This window comes from Aptenodytes patagonicus, chromosome 1 (genome assembly GCF_965638725.1).
Source record: "Aptenodytes patagonicus chromosome 1, bAptPat1.pri.cur, whole genome shotgun sequence".
Classification (NCBI taxonomy): Eukaryota; Metazoa; Chordata; class Aves; order Sphenisciformes; family Spheniscidae; genus Aptenodytes; species Aptenodytes patagonicus.
The window spans coordinates 122,633,143-122,654,831 of NC_134949.1; the positions used below are offsets into that span (position 1 = coordinate 122,633,143).

The 21,689-nt window shown below is 37.0% G+C and overlaps 1 protein-coding gene across 4 annotated transcripts in view; it reads left to right on the plus strand.

Moving 5' to 3' along the window:
• The window catches only part of ITSN1 (intersectin 1), a 149,387-nt gene that overhangs the window by 85,878 nt on the left and 41,820 nt on the right, over positions 1-21,689 (plus strand). For all 4 annotated transcript variants that reach the window (XM_076353482.1, XM_076353473.1, XM_076353492.1 and 1 more), the window contains 6 exons: positions 6,805-7,049; positions 8,719-8,878; positions 9,736-9,941; positions 10,673-10,755; positions 12,945-13,111; positions 19,917-19,962. In XM_076353482.1, the coding sequence (XP_076209597.1) occupies positions 6,805-7,049; positions 8,719-8,878; positions 9,736-9,941; positions 10,673-10,755; positions 12,945-13,111; positions 19,917-19,962 (907 nt within the window). The remainder of the gene's footprint in view (positions 1-6,804; positions 7,050-8,718; positions 8,879-9,735; positions 9,942-10,672; positions 10,756-12,944; positions 13,112-19,916; positions 19,963-21,689) is intronic.

A 21,689-nucleotide genomic window follows, 5' to 3' on the forward strand; every position in this document is an offset into this window, starting at 1 on the left:
TGTCATGATCACATAAACATTAACATAGTTTTTCTATAGTGGTGATACTTACTCAATAATACTGGAAATTTTTTTACAACTCTTGGTGACAATTTTTGACATAATGATCTAGTATAACTGTAACTTGGAATTGTTTGTATGATAATTTACTCTTTTTTTTTCTTTTTATCTACTTAACTCTTTTGTGAGATACCTTTATGTTTATTTTAAAGAGGATATACAGTAGATAAAATATCATTTCTAAAAAATGGAAGCTTCAAAACCTAAAAATTTGGTTGCAGGTGTGTTGATACAGAATAATTTCCTTTCTTTTTTTGAAGTAGATGATGAGATATGGGGATATGGTCAGCCTATAACTGTCGTGTTAAACTAAAGTGATATTCTGCTTTTGTCTCTAATTATCACTAAAATTATAGTTCTGTGGTTAATGACTGCAGTTATTAAATGTGTATATTAATATTATTGAATTGATAGTATGATCTTAACATGCATATGTCTAGTCATAATGAAAATTCCTAGTGTAACTACTGAATGATAGCTTGCTCACTGTGGGAAAGTATATTCATTATAGTGTTCTACTCGACAAAATAGATTTTAAGAGGTATTGTGTTTTGGCACAATTTAGTAAGAATGGATTTTGGAAAAAATACACTTTGTAGACTCTCATAAGTTGTAATGATAACTATTTTTTAAAAAGCATGTATTCTGGGGAGATGAGCCTTTATCTCTCAGCCTTTTTGGTTTGGTTTTTTTTTTAATTGATTCAGCTGTGCCGTACTGAAGTGTTTGTGACATTAAAATCTGCTTTTTGAAAATAAAAGGTGGATCCTGGATTAGCAACACTACTGAATGACTTGGGAAGAGGCCCAATGTTATTCTGAATAACAATGCAACGTGTTGTTATTCTGCATCAAGAAATAGTATTGGTCAGTCAGCTGTTAAATGAGACAGGATACAGGTACATGGGTCTCCTTAGGCTATTGAAAAATGCTGTGTTGTCTTGCTTTCTTGGGAAATAGATTGTAGTCTAGGCATATAAGTAAACTGTTTTTTTTTCTTGAGGAAGAGTGATCACTATTAGGTAGACTTGCAGGGAAATAACATTTTTACCAAAAATACATGATTTTAAGGAGACTTCAGATGTTTTAAATAGAGACTGTGAGGTAATCTGAGTCTTCCTGTATGTTACTTATGGACTTTATTTTAACTTACTCTATGAAAGTACAGTAACTACTCTCAATTTTCTTTATTTAACTTACTTTTGACAGTAATTAAACCTGATGATTGACTCTTGTGGGATTTATCTCCTGCTCTGTAGTAATTGCTTAAATGGGCTTCTCTTAGAAGAAAGGCACTTTTGTGAAATGTGTTACAATTCTGCCTTGCTTAAAATCATTGCTTTCCTGATGGAGGCTAAAAGGGAATGGGTAAGCATGCTATATGACTGCTAGGAAGTGTTATGGTTTAACCCCAGTTGGCAACCAAGCACCACACAGCTGCTTGCTTACCCTCCCTGTCCCGATGGGATGGGGGAGAGAATCGGAAGAGCAAAAGTGAGAAAACTTGTGGGTTCGGATAAAGGCAGTTTAATAATTGACATATAATATAATAATAATAATAATAATAATTGTAATGAAAACAACAAAAGAGAGAGAGAGGAACAAAACCCAGGAAAAACAACTGATGCAATTGCTCACCACCTGCTGACCGACACCCAGCCAGTCCCCAAGCAGTGATCACCACCCCCCGGGCAACTCCCCCAAGCTTATCTACTGAGCATGACGTCATATGGTATGGAATATCCCTTGGGCCAGTTTGGGTCAGCTGTCCTGGCTGTGCCCCCTCCCGGCTTCTTGTGCACCTCCTCCCTTGCAGAGCATGGGAAGCTGAAAAGTCCTTGACTTAGTATAAACACTGCTTAGTGACAACTAAAACATCAGTGTGTTATCACAGTACTCATGCTAAATCCAAAACACAGCACTATGCCAGCTACTAGGAAGCAAATTAACTCTATATCCCAGCCGACACCAGGACAGGAAGTCTATGCAATTTATTCATTTTCATAAATACAGATTTTGTTACCATGTAGTTTACTTGTTTTTGAATTCATCTAGGGTAAAACTGATAAACTAGCTCACACTGTCAAAAGTAATTTAAGTGCAATGGACCAGAACTTATTTTTGATAATAGGCATTTGGAGTCCTAGACTCTTCTCTGTCCTTAAGTGTTTGTCGTGTCCTGTGGCTCTAAGGGTTTGAGTTGGTTATATTTTTTTGAAAATAATAATTTACAAGCTTACATGTTAAGGTGTGTCTAATTTATGCCATAAATGCAACCTGGTAGTTAAGCTGACCTATACAGTTAGGAGTTTACTGTGTGCCACAAAATAAGTATTGCTTAGAATAACTGTGTTCTAACATAGGCAAATTTAGCACTTCACCATCTTAACACTTATAAATGGCTTCGTGTGTGCAGGCTTGTGTAATCATGTCCTGTAATCATATAGCTGTACAGAAGATACCACCCAAACTGTAACTGCCGTGAGCAAAGAATCCAAGTGAAGCCCAAATCCATTGACTGCACACATGGGAACCAGGCCTAAATCCTGGATGTAAATAGGACTACAGATTTCATTATGTCAGAATGACTGCTGGCTTTAATAGATGTATAGCTTGTAAACAGTTTTTACAACAGTGTAAAGCACTTTTACACTGTGCATGAATCTTGAGACCTGTCTTGGTGGGAATGAGGGAGAAGGATGAGGGTTTATTCTGAAAGGAAAAGTATTTGCAAATTTGAGGAGGGCTTTCTTCTGCCTGACTTTCCAGTACACGTTAGTTATCTGTAGCACTGATGCATCTTGTGTAATGGTTTAGAGAATGCGTGGGGTGTGGGCTATGTTTTTTTTTTTTAATTCTTCCACTTTTTAATTACAGGATTTTTATATTTTCTCTTAACTTGGATTTCTGCTTTCTCTACCTCTTGCCTGTCTATGTACGTTAAATTTCCTTCACTGTAAGCTGGATTCATTTATAATCCTAACTATAACTTAACCATGCTTTTGTGTGGGAACAAATATTCTGAGCCAAGAAAGCCATGCCTCTTTCAGGGCTCTGTCTGTTCAAGAAGTTAAGTTTCTATTATGTGTATGAATGTATGTATACAATGTTTGGAATTCTTCTCCTTTGGATAGCTCTCTTAGAAAGCAAGTCCTGCTGGCATTTGCTGCTGTTAGGCTCCAGCTTGAAGTAAATGAATGGGTTCTGTTGTTGCTGATAATGTTTTATATAATACAGCTTACTTAAATAAGGATAAGCATAATTCAGTGAAATACAGGTGAATTATTGAATTACTGAACTGTAGTGGCTCTGATAGCAGGAGAACATAAGTTAAACAGGAAGTTCATAAAGAAGCTTCCGTGGAAAGTCTAAAACAAATTCATAATGATAGTTTCTCATCAGTTTTGTTAGTTACTGATTGTGAGAGTTAAAATGAATGTTCTTTGTATTAGACACATAGACAGCCTCGTTGTGTTAGGTCCTGTGTAGGCGTTATCAGCATATGGCCTCTGGCCTGCAGAGCTTATATTCAACAGGAATTCCAGTAGTCTCAAAATATCTAGATCAAAAGCCTACAAGTGGAATAGAATTAAAGTGGTCATTTAATGGATAGATAGTTGAACAAAACAGACGATGGTACTCTGTTTATCTTTGGTTAAGTACTTTTGTGAGAGTATTAGGGTTTGGCTTCGTATGTAGAGTGAATATCTACTGTAAAACAGGGCTTCTCTTTTTGTGTGCATGCACTGCTGGTGACACACAAGCCAGGTCAAAGTGGAGCAGGCCACTGCAAAGCCAGCCCTTCTGTTGACAGAGATACTAACTGGACCTATTGCTTTTGCTGCAAAGAGTTGTGTTGCTGTTACTCCTGTTACTTGTGTTCAGTCTCTGGAACTAAGTAGTTGTAAGCCGTGGCTCTAAAGTACAGTTGAATAAACAACAAATAAAACCACACGCACGATAATTCACTATTCACGTGTACATTTAAAGTCTAGTTGTGTTTTGGAAAAAAATAATCTGGGATAGTTTGTCATAGGGACTTGGGGATGGTGGGTGTAAAAATATAAGGAAATTAGAACAAATTAATTTTAAAAAGGTTCAAAGGAATTTATTTGAAGTTCCAGTACTGTACTACAAAAACTGATGCAAATTATATTTTATATGAATAACTGAGAAATTAGATTTTTTTAATGAATTATAGAGTTAAAATTATCCTTCAAAGTGCCTTTTCATGAGTATACATAGAAAACTTAATTGGATTGAATAAGCATAAATTTGACTATCCTAATAAGGCTGTTTTATGAATCATTTTAACTTAAAACTGTCTTCTAAAGAGACATTAAATCAGTTGTTTTTAAAACCCTTTGGGTAGGTTTTTGTTTTGTGTCTGCTTGTACAAAACATTTCTTTCTGAAAAATCACACTGATTTCTGTATGACTGCGATTCATTTAAAAAATGCCCTTTTCAGAACAGATTTTTGGCTTTTCAATCCTGATTCTTTTGTATGTTACTGATTCTAGTTACTACCTGAGCAGTTGAATGAGAGTAGAAACTATGTGACTTTTATTACTGTTTAGATTATTCAACTTGGCATCAGGTGCTGATAATCCATTTCTCCCTCTCTCTTCCAAGATTCACCCTCTGCTGTGACCTTCCATCACTCATACTGCTACTTTAACAATCCTGTTTAGTGCTGCAGTGGAAATTTTGCTCTGCACTGCAGTAAAACCACATTGAAGCGGTCAAGCATGTAGTCCGTTTATTTCTGGGTTTGCTTTGAGTTAATAGGGACTGAGACAGAAGGTGGACCCAACAAAAAGCAGAAATAATGGATTGCTTTACACCAAAAAAGGGGTGTGGGACACGAATTACCGTAGGAGGCAGTCAAAGAGTTAACAACTGGCCTAAGGCAAAGCAATCTATAAGCAGCTCAAATGAGTAGTCCAGGGACAGTCAGAGGCAGAAGCTTTGCTGCTTCCGTTTCAGTCACTTCTGGGCAAAAGAATGGTCCCACCTTTAGTCTAGAGTGACTAGTTTGCACCATTTTTTTGCCACTGATTTTTTTTTTTTTCCCCTCTCCAAACAAACATCTGATCGGGTTATATTTTGTTAAAATTGATAGAGTGAATTTGTAGGTGTGTTTCCAACTGTAGAAGCACCTAGCTCGAGACACTATTATATGCTTTTTTTGTATAATGTCATAAACTGAACACTCCTGACTGAAAAAGATACTGTTTTTTATTCCTTAGCTCATGAAGCATTCTGTTATCAACAAATCCCTCACATTGATAATGGATTTTTAGGAAATAGTGTCAGGTGATTTAGAAGTACAAATTTAAGCATCTCTGACTGCTATACTGTTATCTGCCACGGTCAACTTTTGAGTTACGCTGTCATCTAAAACTCTTACATATTTTGAAATACTGATTGCTTCTGGCCTAAACAGATGAGAGAAGTTCTTGCCAAAAACCAGCCACTGTCTAGGGTTGGTCATATGACTTTTCATTACTGGCCTGGTTTTACTGCTGACTTGACCATTGCTGGGGAATCTGCAGCTCTGCACAACAGATTGTTGTACAAAGGAGGTGTTATTTACGTGTCAAAGGTGCAAACCCTATTAATATGTAGGGTTTGCTTGAAAACTGAGATTCTTTTGACCTATCAAAGAGATTAGATAGCTAGACCACCAAATTTACCAAAATTATTACCGAATACAATTATTGCCTTTTTTCTTCTAAAAAGTTTCTGCAACTGGCATTTCCTTGGAGGTACTTAGCCACTGTATCAATTCACCAGGGGTAGCAACAGTGAATTACTTTTCTTCTGCAATTCTTGCTGAATGTGGTTAGCTGCAGCTCACAGAATTTAAACTGATCACTTTTGTTGAAATAGCAGACTAAGACAGTAGTCTGTCAGTAGAGCTTGGAGAACAAATGTGTGAAATGTTTAAGAAAAGTTAACAGGGAAGTGTGAAATTTGCAAAATCATAGCTTGACAGGATTATAATAATCAATAAGTAGGAATTAAAATACAGCTGCAAAAATAGCCCTGTTTCATCCAGTCCTTTATGGCTTGGCAAAGGTATCCAAGTGAGGGGAAAGAAAAAAGGCCTGCAAATTCACGTATGAAAACTTACCGTGGCATTTTTTGTATAAATACATTAGCAAATCTGTGGATTTGTTTTGAGTTGTTCGATGGGTGTTGTTTTTAATATGCTGTGGGTTTTTTGTTGTGTTTTCTGCAAGAGAAAATGAAAGAAAACTTGTTAAAAACTGCATTTTGTGTTAGTTAAACCAGAAATATCAGTATTTAAGGGATTTCTCTAGAACTCACTTCTCCGAAGTCTGCTGTACTATGACAGACTTCCAAGCAACTGTTTAAAAACCCATGCTTGGCTTATGCATTAGGACTGAAAACTTTTTTACCTCATCACTGAGAAATCCTTTTGATTTTGGCTTCGGGGGGAAAAAGAAGAAAATAAAAAGTGCAAAGCAGTATTGCATTGCAAAATGTTCCCTTATCTATTAATACGCCGTAGAAGGAATAGCTGTCAACATAATCTTCCAAAGGTAAATTAAATAACAACAACAAAAGTCTACCTAGGTGGAACTTGTATTTGTAATGAAGGTGTCATGTCTCTGTAACTAGAGAAAGTTAATTACTGTGGGATGAGATGGATTGTTTTAAGTAAAAATTCCATTTGTATGTTATGTTTCTTAACTTTCTAACTTAATACGTCTACAGGTGGATGAAAGCCAGACTGGAGAACCAGGGTGGCTTGGTGGAGAATTGAAGGGGAAAACTGGATGGTTCCCAGCAAACTATGCAGAGAAAATACCTGAAAATGAAGTTCCAGCTTCTGTAAAGCCAGCAGTTGAGGCGGCTGCTGCACCTAAAGTTTCTGTGCATGAAACCACTACATCACTAGGAACTCCTGCTTCTACAGAGTGTACTACAACTGCTAATAACTGGGCAGACTTCAGTTCAACGTATGTTTGGGTAGCGATTATCACCTTAAATGTGGTGGAGTCCTTTTTAATCGATTTGACTGTGGTGGCAGTTAACACAGAGTGTCAAGATTGCAAAATAAAAATAGCTTGTTTGAAGTAAAATATTTTTTCCGTATTAAATAGTTAAAATCGCAGCCTTGTGGAACTTTAACCATGCTCCCATCATATCTGCCTGAGCAATGCAGAAGGACACATCACAAACAGGAGACGTTCCTAAGTGAGGATGGTGACATGGTGGAAATCCCAAGGTGTTCACCTTCCTTCTCTTAAATTAGTTGACACCAATCCTCATTAAAGGTTTCCAACTTGGATTATGCAAAATATGATAATGACAGAGTTAACATGAAAAGATGATTTATTATTTCCTTATCACAACATTAATAAGGCCAATGCAAGTAGAACATGTGCCCTTCCCTAGATGTCTTGTTAACTCAATGCTCTGTGCAGTATTATCAACCCTATGTAAATGGGGTTGGGTAAGTAATTGTCTTATCTTTTGATCATGTAATACATATTTATAAATTTAAATCTAAATATCTTAGTGCAATATTACAGTACATAATATGTTCTATTTAAAAATTTTCATCAAATACGTCACAGTAGCTTTTCCAGTTATTTAAACCTTTTCTGGTTTACTACAGTCATTTTTCTGAGGGGGGAGGGTAAGACTAAATCTTGAGCTTCCTGGAGATGTCTGGCACATACTGGATTTTATTGTTTTGAATAAATCATACTTTTGACAAAGCTGCTTCTACCCTAGGTGGATAATGCATGCTTTCATGCTTTTCATAAAAATTAATATTCAGTTTCAATACAAAGTGAGTCTCAGAGTATTTATACTAATAATACTGTGCTTGACATGATACAGGGGTTAGGGATGGTTGTGGCCTTTGGACACTATTACAGTCTAGGTGGACAACAATTGATTACTCCAACTAATAGCACAAGCAATAGGCAAAGGAAACTTAGATTTAAGATAGGTGCTTTGTTTACATTCCTAGAGTTCAGGGGATTTTGTTCATTTAAGTGGGTATTTGGAGGCAGAGCTATGGATTATGAGATTTAGTAGGCATTTTAAAGGACGAGAGATAATATAAGAAGGATAAGAGGTTGCATAAAACTCTAAAGAGTTGAAAGAAGTCAGTAGGAAATAATTTTAAGCAAAAGAAAAAACGTAAGGATTTGAATGAGAAGCAGCAAAATGATGTATAAGGGAAAGGGATGTGAGAGGTCAGTGATGTGCAGGTGTGAAGATTTCAGATCAGTTTTGAAGAGAATGATGATGTTTTTTTTTTTCTCTTTTAAGTTACCTCTTTCCACTGTGTATAATATAGACTGTACTACTTGAACTTCTGTTGTATTAGGGCACAGCTAAGCAATGACACTAAATTACAGGAACAGCTGGCCTTAAGTAGCAAGGACAAGCAACTGTATTTAGAGATTGCCTTTTTAAGATAAATTTATTGTTAGCCTATGTTTGATTGCACTACTTCCACCTGAGAGTTATGATGCTCATGGAATATTCAATTAGAAGAAATTAACCTAGAATGTAGATTTTTTTTTTTTTTTTCCCCCTGCACAATGTTCCTGCATGAGTGTTTTTATTCAGTTGAAAATGGTAGGAATTAGGTCATTCTCTTTTTTTCAGATGGCCAACAAACACTGGTGAGAAACCAGAGACTGATAACTGGGATGCCTGGGCAGCTCAGCCGTCTTTGACTGTTCCCAGTGCAGGGCAGCTGCGGCAGCGATCAGCCTTCACTCCTGCCACTGTTACAGGATCATCTCCCTCTCCTGTCTTGGGTCAGGTGAGCACCTATGTTCATTAAAACTGTTCTGACCCAGCACAGACATTTGGAAAGCAAAGTATGAACATTGACCGTGCATTAAAACAGTACCCTGAGATAGGTAAGCTATTTCAGTTTGGAGTGATGAACAGGTAGTGTACATCCGTTTGCAAAATCGGTGGCAGAATTTAACATGAAGCGGTTTCTGTTCTGCTGTTCTGTGGCTTTTTTAGACTTTGGTGGTCCACTCTTAATGTTTTGGCAGGATGCCAGTTTTGGGTCACTTCCTTGGGGCTTTCCTGAATCACATGACAATAACCTTCACTCCAAAGTGAATTATGTAGTTAAGTGGAATAGCAGTGGCAAAGCTTCACATCAGATGAATTCCGTCCATCTATTAAGGCATTTCCTTTTCCTCAACTGAACAGCATACTGTTCTTGTAAGCTAATGTGTTCTGAAAAATGCTAAATATCGTAGTATCTTGGAGCAAAAAAACAGTTGGAATGTACAATGAATAACTTGCAGCAAAGCATCATTTTCCATAAAGTTTACTTTAAGTCCTGCCAAAATAGCTTCATGAAGGTTTATTATATGTATATCTTAATTGTAAAACTTTATTTAACTTGTTAAGCAAAACCTCTGATAATCTTGCATTGTATTGATTATGTGTTAACAGATAGAAATGTAGGAGGACTGTAAAAGTTTCTGGTATTACTTTGTGAGTTTAATTGACTTACTTTGCTTTATACGGTTGAGGGAGAGTCTGTGTATTTTCTTGCTATATAAGTAGCATAAGAATATAATTCCTTAAGCAGCTTTCTTTATGAAAGGTGGTCCATGAATGACTTCTCTCTCTTTTTTTTAAAAATTGCATTAGGGCGAAAAAGTGGAGGGGCTTCAAGCACAGGCTTTGTATCCTTGGAGAGCAAAAAAAGACAACCACCTTAATTTCAACAAAAATGATATCATCACAGTTTTGGAGCAGCAAGATATGTGGTGGTTTGGAGAGGTTCAAGGACAAAAGGGGTGGTTTCCTAAATCATATGTGAAGCTTATTTCAGGACCCATTAGGAAGTCAACGAGGTATTTTATTTGCTTTTACTGTACTTCACTTCTATACTGTAATAGTGTTAAATAAATATGAGAAGTTGCACAGTTGAATTTTAAAGTTTAGAATCTACTCTGTAGAAAGTTGGGGTTTTTTTAATATGACTCTCTTCTGTGTGGTTTTGACTTCCGACCCTGGAAATTCATGTGAGGAATAAGAAAACTGACCTCAGTTCTCCTTGGGTCATGTATCACCCACAAAAGATCTAAAGCTTAATGAACGGTTTTAATTTTACGTGACTTGCAACTAAAAAATTAGTGTATTGGATTTTATGAATTACAGCTATGTAAGTCATAACTTACCTTTTCCCAAAATAAAAAGGTATACCTCAAAACATAATCACTTATCATTACTCTTGGAGGATGAAACAATCAAAATCTGGTTCTGTGTAATGAGAAGGCAACATTAACATTAGTAATACAAATGAGAATGATTTTAGATAATTTTTTTTTTTCCCTGTGGAAGAAGAGGAGGTGCAGAAACTTGTATATATAAGGCAGTTACCGAAATGTAACCATGACTGGCCATTGTACTTAAAAGCTTTAATTTGCACATTTACTGTCTCTTCTTTTAAAATGTAGGGAATTGCTTATGGATGCATATGCTTTTTTTTTGCCTTTTTTTTTTTCTTTTTTTTTAGTTTTTAAATATAATAATTTTTCTGAAGAGATTTAATTTCTTAAATAACCGTTATTTTCTTCTAAAGCATGGATTCTGGTTCCTCAGAAAGTCCTGCTAGTCTGAAAAGAGTAGCATCACCAGCAACAAAAGCAACTATGTCAGGTGAAGGTAAGCATTTCAAACTGAATGGCATTAATAGTATTTTACTATGTAATTAAATAGAATAAGTCTGCTTATTACAGAAACAAGCTTAGAATCAGATCTTAGTGTTTTAAGATCAGGCCCGTTAAAATTGAAGTGCAAATCAATTTGCCTCTAGAATGATTTAAAATCATTATAGTAAGAATTTATATATGTTGCGTATATAGAAGAAATAGGTTCACATGCCATTAAAATATCATCTCTAGTTTGTACCGTTTCTTGTATAAATATTTTGGTAACAATTCCCAATCTGGAATGGGTTTTTGCAGAGGGCTAAATAAGCACATCTGTACACTTACTTCATGATGTCAGGAATTACTAATAAATGTCTCAATTTCACCCAAAGCTCATTTCCAATGTTTCATTAAAGCTCTTAATTAAAGAAATTACAATCAGTTATAGAATGTTGTGATCCTTATGGTCAAGGCTACCCCTCATTTTTAAAGATGGAGCCTGGGGCACAGACAGAGAATTGTCAGGCCTCTCAGGGGTTTTAAAAGACTTGCATTCCTGGCTGTTACCACCCTTCAGCTGGAGGTTAATGTCTCCACACGAGCTGTGTTAACAGACTGTGTGGGCACTCTTAATCCACTTCAGTGCAGAGTCAGCTGGGTAAATTTAAATCACAGTCAGAGTAAATCAATGAATCTAAATATAGGTTACAAATGAACATTTGTATATAATCTCTACAGCACACCTTAAGTTTTTTAACTACAATTCTACATACAATTTTAAGTGAAAGAGTCTCTTTGGTTACCGATGTATCTAATTTGCCACTGGCCTGAGCACTACAGAAGTTAAAAGGAGAGAATGGTAAAGGTCCATGTAACAAGGAAAGTGAGATAATTGGTTATTTCAAAATACAGCTAGTCTTGCTCGCTATGTATTTGAGGAAAAGCAATTGTAGAAATGCTAAGTCTTTTTTGTAAAGTATGGGATATCTCAGGTTACATGTTTGTATTAAAAAGGAACATAACTTTTTAATAAAACATTTCCAAAAAAAGCTATATTTTTAAGAAACAATAAAGCATGGATTTAGTATCTTCTATTACATTTAAAGGATTTAAGAAAAATTCCATGTGTATAGCATACATTATGATATTTAATGTGTGTGTCCATGCATACAAACTGCTGTGTGTGTTCTTCAGCTGCAGTTGTTAGACAAACTATGTCTTAGCTTTCATTAAGGATAGTAATTGTGGTTTGAATTCTCGCTGACCTTCCCCAAGCTAAGCTTTTTGGTCAGATTTTAGTGTTCAAGCAAATAGAACGATTGCCAGCCACAGTGAAATACTTGAACGTTTTTGTTACATATGCATGAAAGTCTTCCTGAAATACTGTGAACTGCTCTTAGGTCCAGAGCTGGTCCTAGAAGCAGAGGATACAATCTTCAGAAATCTGTTTTCTGCCCATATAAAGCGTGATAATGCTCAGTTAAATAAGAATGTATCAAGTTGTATAGAAAATGTTACTGAATGGTCTGAAATTCTTCTTTGTAATCATTTATGTAAAAATTTTTCATGTAGTTCTGTGATTGAATTATGCATTGCATTTCTCAATGTCAGTCGACTTTAGTGTTTTTTGCACTTGATTACTAAGTAGTTGACTGTGTTTTAACAAAACAGAACACATTCAGGCTTTGTCTTAACATTTCTCAGCCATCTGTTGTGTAAGATGCAATGAGATGTTCACCCTTCATGCAAAGCTTCAAGTAATGAAAGAATTCATTGTATACGAGAGCCAAACAGCATATGTAAAATGAAGACTGTATCTACAGATATTTGGATACTGAGACTTTCCATCCCCAAGACTGAAAATTCTAGTCATCAGCACAAAACAGAAATCATTGGGAAATGTGTTTTCAGAGTAGTTTCTGATATAAATTAATAATTTATGTACATTTTAATTACACTAGCAAATTATTTTACCAAAAAAAAAAAATGCCCCAGAAGCAGCCTTTTGATAGATTGTATTTAGTTCTGATAGATACAATTTTATGCATTGAATATTGAGGTTTCTATGAATGGTAATTTTAATAAATTTGTCTTCTATCTAGCCCGTGGATAGACTACGTTATATTAGTTAGGTTTTGCAAATGATAATTGAGCAGTTTATCAAGTGTTTTCCCATGTTCTGTATTTATTTCCCTCTTACAGAGTATATTGCTATGTATACTTATGAGAGTTCCGAACAAGGAGACCTAACTTTTCAACAAGGTGATATGATTCTTGTGACAAAGAAAGATGGCGACTGGTGGACAGGAACACTGGGTGATAAATCAGGAGTTTTCCCATCTAATTATGTGAGACTCAAAGATTCTGAGGTAGAGACATATTGAAGTGTTATAAAATTGAGCTGGGGAAGATATGTTTTATTTGGTGGTGTAGTGATAGTTGCAAGTCAGTGGGTCATAAGGGAAGAAAAAATATTTTGCAGTTTTACTGAATGTGAGATTGGAAAGGGAAAACAATAATAGTTGCATTTTACAACATAATGTCGTAAATAACTTTGTGGATCATATATTAAAATGAATCTTGCACATGTTAGTAGTTAACTTGGCAGTTTTGTTGAGACAAATCAGAATAGCAATGACTACTTTGTTCCCCAGGTAAGTTTTTAATGACTGAGTTGTATCACTGCCATTATTTTTAAAAAAGATACAGAGAGTAATATTTTTGCAACAAAACTTAGCTAACTACTATATTTATTTGAAAGTTCTTGACTGAATAATAGAGGTTCCGTTTCATCTGATTCTTATCCTGGAATAATCAGATAGAACTTATCCGTATTATTTTTTTTTTCTTTCAGGCATTCTAAAGAAAGATGTTTTCTCATTTATATTCCTCATCTGTTTGAGAGGATAATTCATCTTCTAGTAGGAATTAGCTTAGAGTCATAGTTGAATACAATACTAATCTCTTGATGAGAAGGTGTTCTTGTTTATGCCTCTAAGAATAATAGGGGTTTTAAAAGTAAATAAATAAATAAAAATTACTGGATTTTTAGAAATCTAGGTGGTAAGGCTTTTTCCACAAGTCTTGAATTCTGTGTGTATGTGACACAACTCAGTGAAAGACTGTGTCTGCCATATAGAGCTTGAGCAAAGTCACTCCTTAAAATTATTTCTGTTGGTGGAACAGCCGAAGAATGAAACCAGCAGTGAAATATGTAGCTGTAGAAAGCCTTTATATAATAAATTTCTAGATAGTACAGAAATTTCAGTAACATCCTCTGAGACAGGATTAAAAAAAAAATAGTAGCTAATGATATTTAACATTGCAGTCCTTGGGAGAAATAATATTGTGATATTGCTTTCAGAAACATTTTAGAAACTTTTCTCATCTGTATTTTGCATCATGTAACAATTTTCTTCAATCCCTAGCACTACTAGTTCGAGAACTAATCAGTCTTATACTGGAGAAGTCCTGTCCCAGTTTTGACTAGTTGTTCCCTTGTGTTGTCAGGTACACTTTTCTGTGCACATTAAGACTGTGGTTTCATAGAATAGAATCATAGAATCGATTAGGTTGGAAAAGACCTTTAAGATCATCGAGTCCAAATGTTAACCTAACGCTGCCAAGTCCACCACTAAACCATGTCCCTAAGCGCTACATCTACACATCTTTTAAATACCTCCAGGGAGGGTGACTCAACCACTTCCCTGGCTGGGAAGCTGGGCAGCCTGTTCCAACGCTTGACAACCCTTTCGGTGAAGAAATTTTTCCTCATGTCCAATCTAAACCTCCCCTGGCACAACTTGAGGCTGTTTCCTCTCCTCCTATCGCTTGTTACTTGTGAGGAGAGACTGACACCCACTTTCCTACAACCTCCTTTCAGGTAGTTGTAGAGAGCGATGAGGTCTCCCCTCAGCCTCCTTTTCTCCAGGCTAAACAGTCTCAGTTCCCTCAGCCGCTCCTCATAAGACTTGTTCTCCAGACCCCTCACCAGCCTCGTTGCCCTTCTTTGGACACGCTCCAGCACCTCTGTCCTTCTTGTAGTGAGGGGCCCAAAGCTGAACACAATATTCAAGGTGTGGCCTCACAAGTGCCGAGTACAGGGGGATGATCACTTCCCTAGTCCTGCTGGCCACACTATTTCTGATACAAAATGATCATATGTAACCCATTCTAAGTGAGCACAGGTATGGTCCTACCTGCCACACTTTTGCTGCCACTGTCTTTCATCTGACTTGTTAATAAGCCAGTTCAGGACAGTAAGCAGAGCAGAAAACTAGTCTAGCAGAAGTAATACATACTTCTAAGATGGTACTCTGAATCAGCTCAGCAAGGGTTAGAAAAATGTCAGTACCAGAATTAGTATGGGAGGAGAGTAGCGAAGGAGGCAAGATTGCCTCAGCATTGGCTTAGATTAGCTTGAGCTGGTTTTCAACTGCATTCTTAGCTGGCTTTTGTGTTAAATACTTCATTTTAGAAGTGAAACATCATACCTTCCGTTTAATATATGGTTTTGGATATGCCTGTGCTCATTCCTACCTTTCAGTTGCGTCAAATCTAGTGACTATGGAGCAGCAAATAAAGTTAGATTAGGTCCCAGACTAGAAGAGGAGTACTTAATGGTTCAGTTAGTGGAAGCATTGTAGCTGTAGCACTATGGAGCCCATCACAGCAGGCTAGCTTGGCTTTTTGAAAAATTAGAGTAAATTTTGTACAGTAGTAAGTTGTGGTGTTAGGCAGAGTATAGGTTTACCCTGACATTGGAGCTCAGTGAGAATCCGGACAAGAAATTCTGAACTCTGTCCCCATAGCAGCTTGGTTCTCCTCTTGAGTGGTGCAACATCCCTTCAGTTGTGTCAGCGGAGGTGTTTGTGGGTCTGTATCAGGGAATTTACCTGGTTAAGAAAAGCACTCCTTTTTGCAGTCCAGGATGTGGATTATAGTTCAGCCCTGCCAGTAATTCTTCACATACATCAAAAAGATGGTGGCTTGCTCCACGGAGGTATAGGAACAATTGTACAGATAATTGCCTAACCTGTGGAATATCTTGTGATCATGAAACTGTGCCCTAAGTCTCTTGATATTACCTGTAAGTTCGTATTGTAGTTGGTGAGTGGGAACTTGCACCGTCAGCCTCCTAAAACCCTGTGAGGCCTGTTTCGTAGGTAGTAATAGTTGCTAATTAGTTACTTAACCTCAGCTACATTCTTGTTAGTTAATGTTAAGTTTCCTTTGAACTTTTGTGAAGGAACTGGTTTTGTTTTCTCTTAAGATATTCTCAACAGAGTTTAGTCTCAAAACCTGGGAATTTATATTCAGATGTGCAGAGCTGCCTTTTGTGTGCCTTTAAGGACTGGATGCTCGTCCTGTCTGGCGAGAGACAGACACACATATTGGCAAATCTTCTTTGTAGAGAACTCAGAAATGGACATTTAATACTGAAAACGATTTTTATTAGAGGTCAATTTGATGTTTCTCTGATCTCAACTTGTCTGGGACTGAAACAGCTAAGTGCAGTTCATCAGAAAGTGCTCCAACTGCCCTTTTTGCTGGTGAAAATCACCTCTTCAGATAAAATCTTGATGAGAGAGAGAGGAAAAAGCACAGAGCTCATGGAGATCTTGATATCCGGGATGCTTATTTTCATAAAGTGATTCATATGCCCCGCAGGACATATTTCTTGTTCCAAGTGGATAATTGCCATTACACGTACAGTGTTTCGCTATTCAGCTTGTTCAGAGAGCCAGTTTTTACAAAGGATTTCTCAATAGTGGCTGTCTGTTAACTTTCAGATGTGCTGCTGTGCTTGGACAGCTGGCTGATTGTGGAAAATGTTACTAAAAGAGTAAATTAATTTAATGTGTTCTGCACTATTGACTTAGGCCTGAAGCAAAAGTAAGGCAGTGCTGATCTTTCAACAGCAAGCATAGAGTTTGTAGAAATGGTTGTAAGCTTCAAAATATCAATGGTTTATACATCAGAAGAAATTTTTTTTAATCTGTTCTTCTGTACCTAGTCCCAGGCTACCCATTCACATCCAGTTGCTAAATTAAACTATTTCCTGTTCCTTAAAGTTTCAACTTATTAACAGAGTGAAAATCTTTGTTCTTCAGATAAACTACAACACTGGTTCATGGTCCATTCTCAAGAGTTTTCTTTAGATTGAGGTAGATGGATACAGATCTGTAACAGGTTTATTATTCTACCCTGCCTTTCTCTGAGACTGGTGATAATTACCTCTGCATAAGGTATGGAGCTCATATGGTGGACATGGAAACACAAAAATTTAGACACCTTTAGTTACGAAACTTTGCATAAATGTTCTGAAAATAATAACGGTCTGAATTTATTTAATCTGGATTCTAAGGGTCTTACTGTGCAACACAATTGGCAAGTCTACTGCTGCATCTTATTAAATTAGCAAAACAAGTTCTACTCGACTGTTTCAAGAGACTTTATCGCTTGTCACAAAATATCCTCAAAGGCAGTTAGTGCCTCAGGTGTACAAAAGGGAAATAGAATGGGTTAAGTCCTCTCCACTGTGTTTCTCTCAACAGAAAGAATAGAAAATACTTTTCCATCTACTGAGCGGGCCAGAAGTTGGGTCTATCTTAAATGCATTATTTATTAATTTAGTTATTTATTGAAGTACTGCAGGACTTCTTGATGCATTTCTTCTGCCTTTTTACCAAGGATACAGAGAATCATCAAACAGAATTCAGACTTAGCCTGGTCAAGGTGGTTTTGAAGCTTCTCTCTTAAAATAATCTCTGTATGTTTACCAGTTAACTGTAAAGATACAGTGTCGCAGCCTGTTTTATCTGTCCATATGCTTCTAATCTGGCAACATGGATGTTGACTAAGTGATATTTTGAAGGAGTGTGTTCTCTGAAGGTCCAAACACTTGTTCTTTATTGAGGACGGGGGAGGGTGTTTCTCTGCCGGAAACACTTTCCAAAGTAGAATTAATTCCTAGTATTACCATATCAGTGCCAGTTATCACCTTTGGTTCCACACCTTTTAATCTTCCCTACTTGGGACTGTCGATGGACTTACGGTCACTTTGTCTGGACCATCTTCTCCTTGTCCCCAGACCTAGATTTAGTCTTTGTATCTGATCTCTGCATGATGCTTTCCTATTTCACACTTTTGTTAATATAGGTCACAGTGGTTGTAGAGGAAGGTGGAGAACTGAAGAGAAAGAAAGGAACATAGGGAAGAAAGGAAGAATTGCTGGCCTTGTAGAAAGTAACTATAATCAGTCTTTTACAATGACAAGAAAGTAGCACTGAGACAGCGGTATCCAAGTATCATTTAACTTAAAGCATCCACTTTCCACAATCCTTCCCAAAATTTAAGTTGCAAAATGTCAAGGAGAAGCATGGTATACTAGGTGTATGTAAGGTGCTTTGGTGCCAAATTTAAAAAAAAAAAAAAAAAAATTCTTGCCATCCCCACTCTTACCTTCCAGTACCACTCACAGCTTGTGAGGTAGGCAATGCCAATTCTGCTGGGTTTTCTGCTGTTATTAGATGGGGTTGGCTTGACTAATACAGCATTGTGAGGTGCTATAGTTCAGTCTGAAAGATCAGGCTTCTTTAGTGGCTTTTCTGAAAGACGTTCAAAACGTGGATGTCTTATAGCAGCTATGTAATCCTTAAGACAGATTGAAGATCTATCTAATTATCTATTTTATAGAGGCATTCAAAACCAATACATATTTTTTAAATGGCCCTGTTCTCTCAGTCGTTTAACTCATTTTTTAGTTACTCCTTATATTAGTTTCTGCCAGAATCCCCAAGTTTTCAAAGCATCAGGTTAATATGGAGAATATTGAGGATGAAACTGTTCTTTTTCCACAGAGAAATTAGGATTCTGTGAAAACCTTCAGATCATTTGATGTAGACTCCCAAGTTTGTAAGGAGGATCCTAAAGGAGAAGTTGAGGGGAGGTGGAAGTGTTGTGAACCTTGCTTGAAGGCAAGAGGATATTTATGGTTATTCAACATTTCTGACCAAAGTACAGTTTAGATTTGTTATGTTGCTATTATCCATATCAAGCCTTTTTATTGTAGAAGGTAAGACTGGCAATGTACTGGGAAGAAACTGAAGTAATTATTTAGGGAGCAGGAGGAAGCTCTCCTAGACAGGGTGGTGACTAAAAGGGCTGGAAGATGACTGAGGAAGGGGGGCATGCAAGGGGCAGAGTTGAGACTACACACTGTTTTGAATACTCTAATTGCATGTATATCAGGAGACCTGTGAGTGCATTAAAATAAATAAATAAAGATAACTCTTCCCAAATAAGCAGTGGCCTCAAGGAAAAAGATTCCCCCCCCCTCCCCCCCCCAAGAAGAGAACTTTGAGTTTGTAAATTATGAAAGCTTTTCATGCTAAATTTCATCTTTCAGTATCGCTGTTTTCCTGTACATAACTGAACTGATTTCACTGCTTGCTGGATTTCTGGTGGCTGTTCAAAGGCTTTTCTTGCAAATCTCTTGGCCTGGATGATGATGATGTTCATCCCTCATCTCACCCCATCTAGGTTCAGAGGAAATAGCTACAGATAGATAGCACCTTGCTATTCAGTGTCCTGTGCTCTCAGTTGGGCACAAAAATGGTGGCGGGGCTTTTACTACTGCAACACGCACCACCTACAAAGTTCGGATGACTCGTCTTAAAGATGCAGTAACTACACTGACTATGCTAATGTGCCATATGCGAAATTTGAGAACCATAATATGGACAGTATTGACATAATTATGTCCAGTTAGCTTTTTAGGCATATTTGCAATCCAACTATTTGTGGAGTCGAAAACTACTATTGTTGTTTTAACTCGACAGAATTCACATTCTGTAGATACACAGATTTACACTTCAAATGCTGTGTAATTTGGAATTACATTGGTATTTGCAGTCCATGAAAGGAAGAAAAGTTCAGGAAAGAAGTCTACACATTTATATAGTTAGTCATCCACTTCCATACACTGCTTGTTATTTATTCCTGTGTATTAATTGCCATCTAAAATATTAAGGGTTTCTGTAAGAATAGAATTTCCTGTGAAAGTTCTTTACTTGCATCCTTGTTTAGTGTGTTAAAGTGAAGCATAGTAAATCATTTTCATATACTGGAGAAATAAATATGAGTGCTAAACTTCTTACTTTCTATTTCAAGGCTCCTGGAGCAGCTGGAAAAACAGGAAGCTTAGGGAAGAAACCTGGTGAGTCATATATTGTGACAGCACCTTTTATCTGTTCTTAAGTACTTAAGTTCATGGAAAAGATTTTGTTGCCATTGAAAATAAATTATGTTTGCTCTTGGTGATTTTGTAGTAGTTTGCACTGGTGAAAACTGCTGTCTATAATAAAATAATGCATAATCTGTCAATCATTCTATCTAGCATGTATCAATTACTAAATAGCATGTAGCTAGAGAATAAAAATCTGCTTGCTCAAAAATGAATGTAAACTTCATGGTAGATTGCTGAACAGAACAGTGGAAACCTACAAAAAGCCCAAGTTTGTCAGGGCCTCTGAAAATGGAAGTATACATTCTTACCCTGTGGCTTTACAGCATTTTGCCTAGAATGCTACACAGTATGGTATACATGGACTTGGTGAGCTCTTGTGCCTGCTTCTCATTTTCAAGAGCACATACCTTGTATCCATGCTATGCAGCTTGTCGCCTGTCAAGCCTGGTCGTATTGCAGGTCATGTCACTGGCTCCTTTTTCGCTAGAAAGAGGTCCCCTGGCTCTTGGGGTGGTGGGGGCTATCCTTCCAAACAGCCATTGTATTTCCAAAGATCCTTAGAAAAGTGCATTCTCTGCCACTGGCAGGCATTTGTAAACTTTCCAGAAGATGTCTCTTTTTTTCCCTCAATGTATTTATTTGCTTTTGTACCAAAGAGATGACTTTGCATTGAGCTGAACCAAACTAAATAGGGGGTGCTCCATGCTTCTCTTCTGTCCCTTTCTCTGAGGCTTGTTCAGTTCCACAGTGAGGTGGTTCAAGGATGTGATCTACCAAATCTTGCCTTATTTCTATACACACACACATATGCATATCCGTATTTTGTTTTGTGGGGAGATTTCACTTTGTCTCCCTGAACTGGTTCACTGTGTTAGTGTGTAAGAGGAGGCGGGGAGAGTAGATTGCAGCAGCCCCATCTTCATTTGGCTTATTTTACCTTGACATATGAGCAATGGGCTGCTCTTGTCAAATCTTACTGATCCATCTATGGAAAGAAGGGCTTGGAAGTAAACTACTCCTGCCTTTTCTAACTTCCATTTGCATGATTAAAAATAGTTGTGTTAATAGATGCAAAGCTCAAGAGCGGCAGACGAGAACAGAGATCTGGAAAACCTCTAGAAGTGATATCTGGTAGGAATAGTGAGAAGATGCTGATAGGTCTGGCTGCTTTTTCCAGGCTTGGGAGAATGGTGAATGACAAGACTTCAGCCTAGAGTACCAGCCTTATAATCGCTGGTCTCCTGGATTCAAACCTTCAGTGAAGTAGAGACAGGAGGGATGTTGACAAAAGGTGTGTTCAGAATCTTTCGGAGTTTAACAACAGTTTGGGAACATCCTGCTTATTTTTCAGCAAGGAGATTCATGGAGATTTTTGCTATAAATGAGCTGCAAGTGCTCAGCCAATATAAGTGAAATGCTAATGAACGAGGTGAAATATTCCTGTTTATTCTAGAAGCAGCAGGATGAGTGGGTGGGAGTTGGTAACAGTGTGTGTTGAAGGGCAAGAAAAAAGAAACCACTCTCTCTGTGAATTTAAGCAGCAATATGAGGACAATTATATCTGTGAGAAGGCATTTATTTCTTTTTCTAAATGTACCTGTTTAATAGAGGCCACATTGGATCTCGTCTCAGTAACTCGATGCTTAAATCACAATTAAAAAGTCCTTCCTGGAAGGAAAGCTATTTCTTTTTTTTTT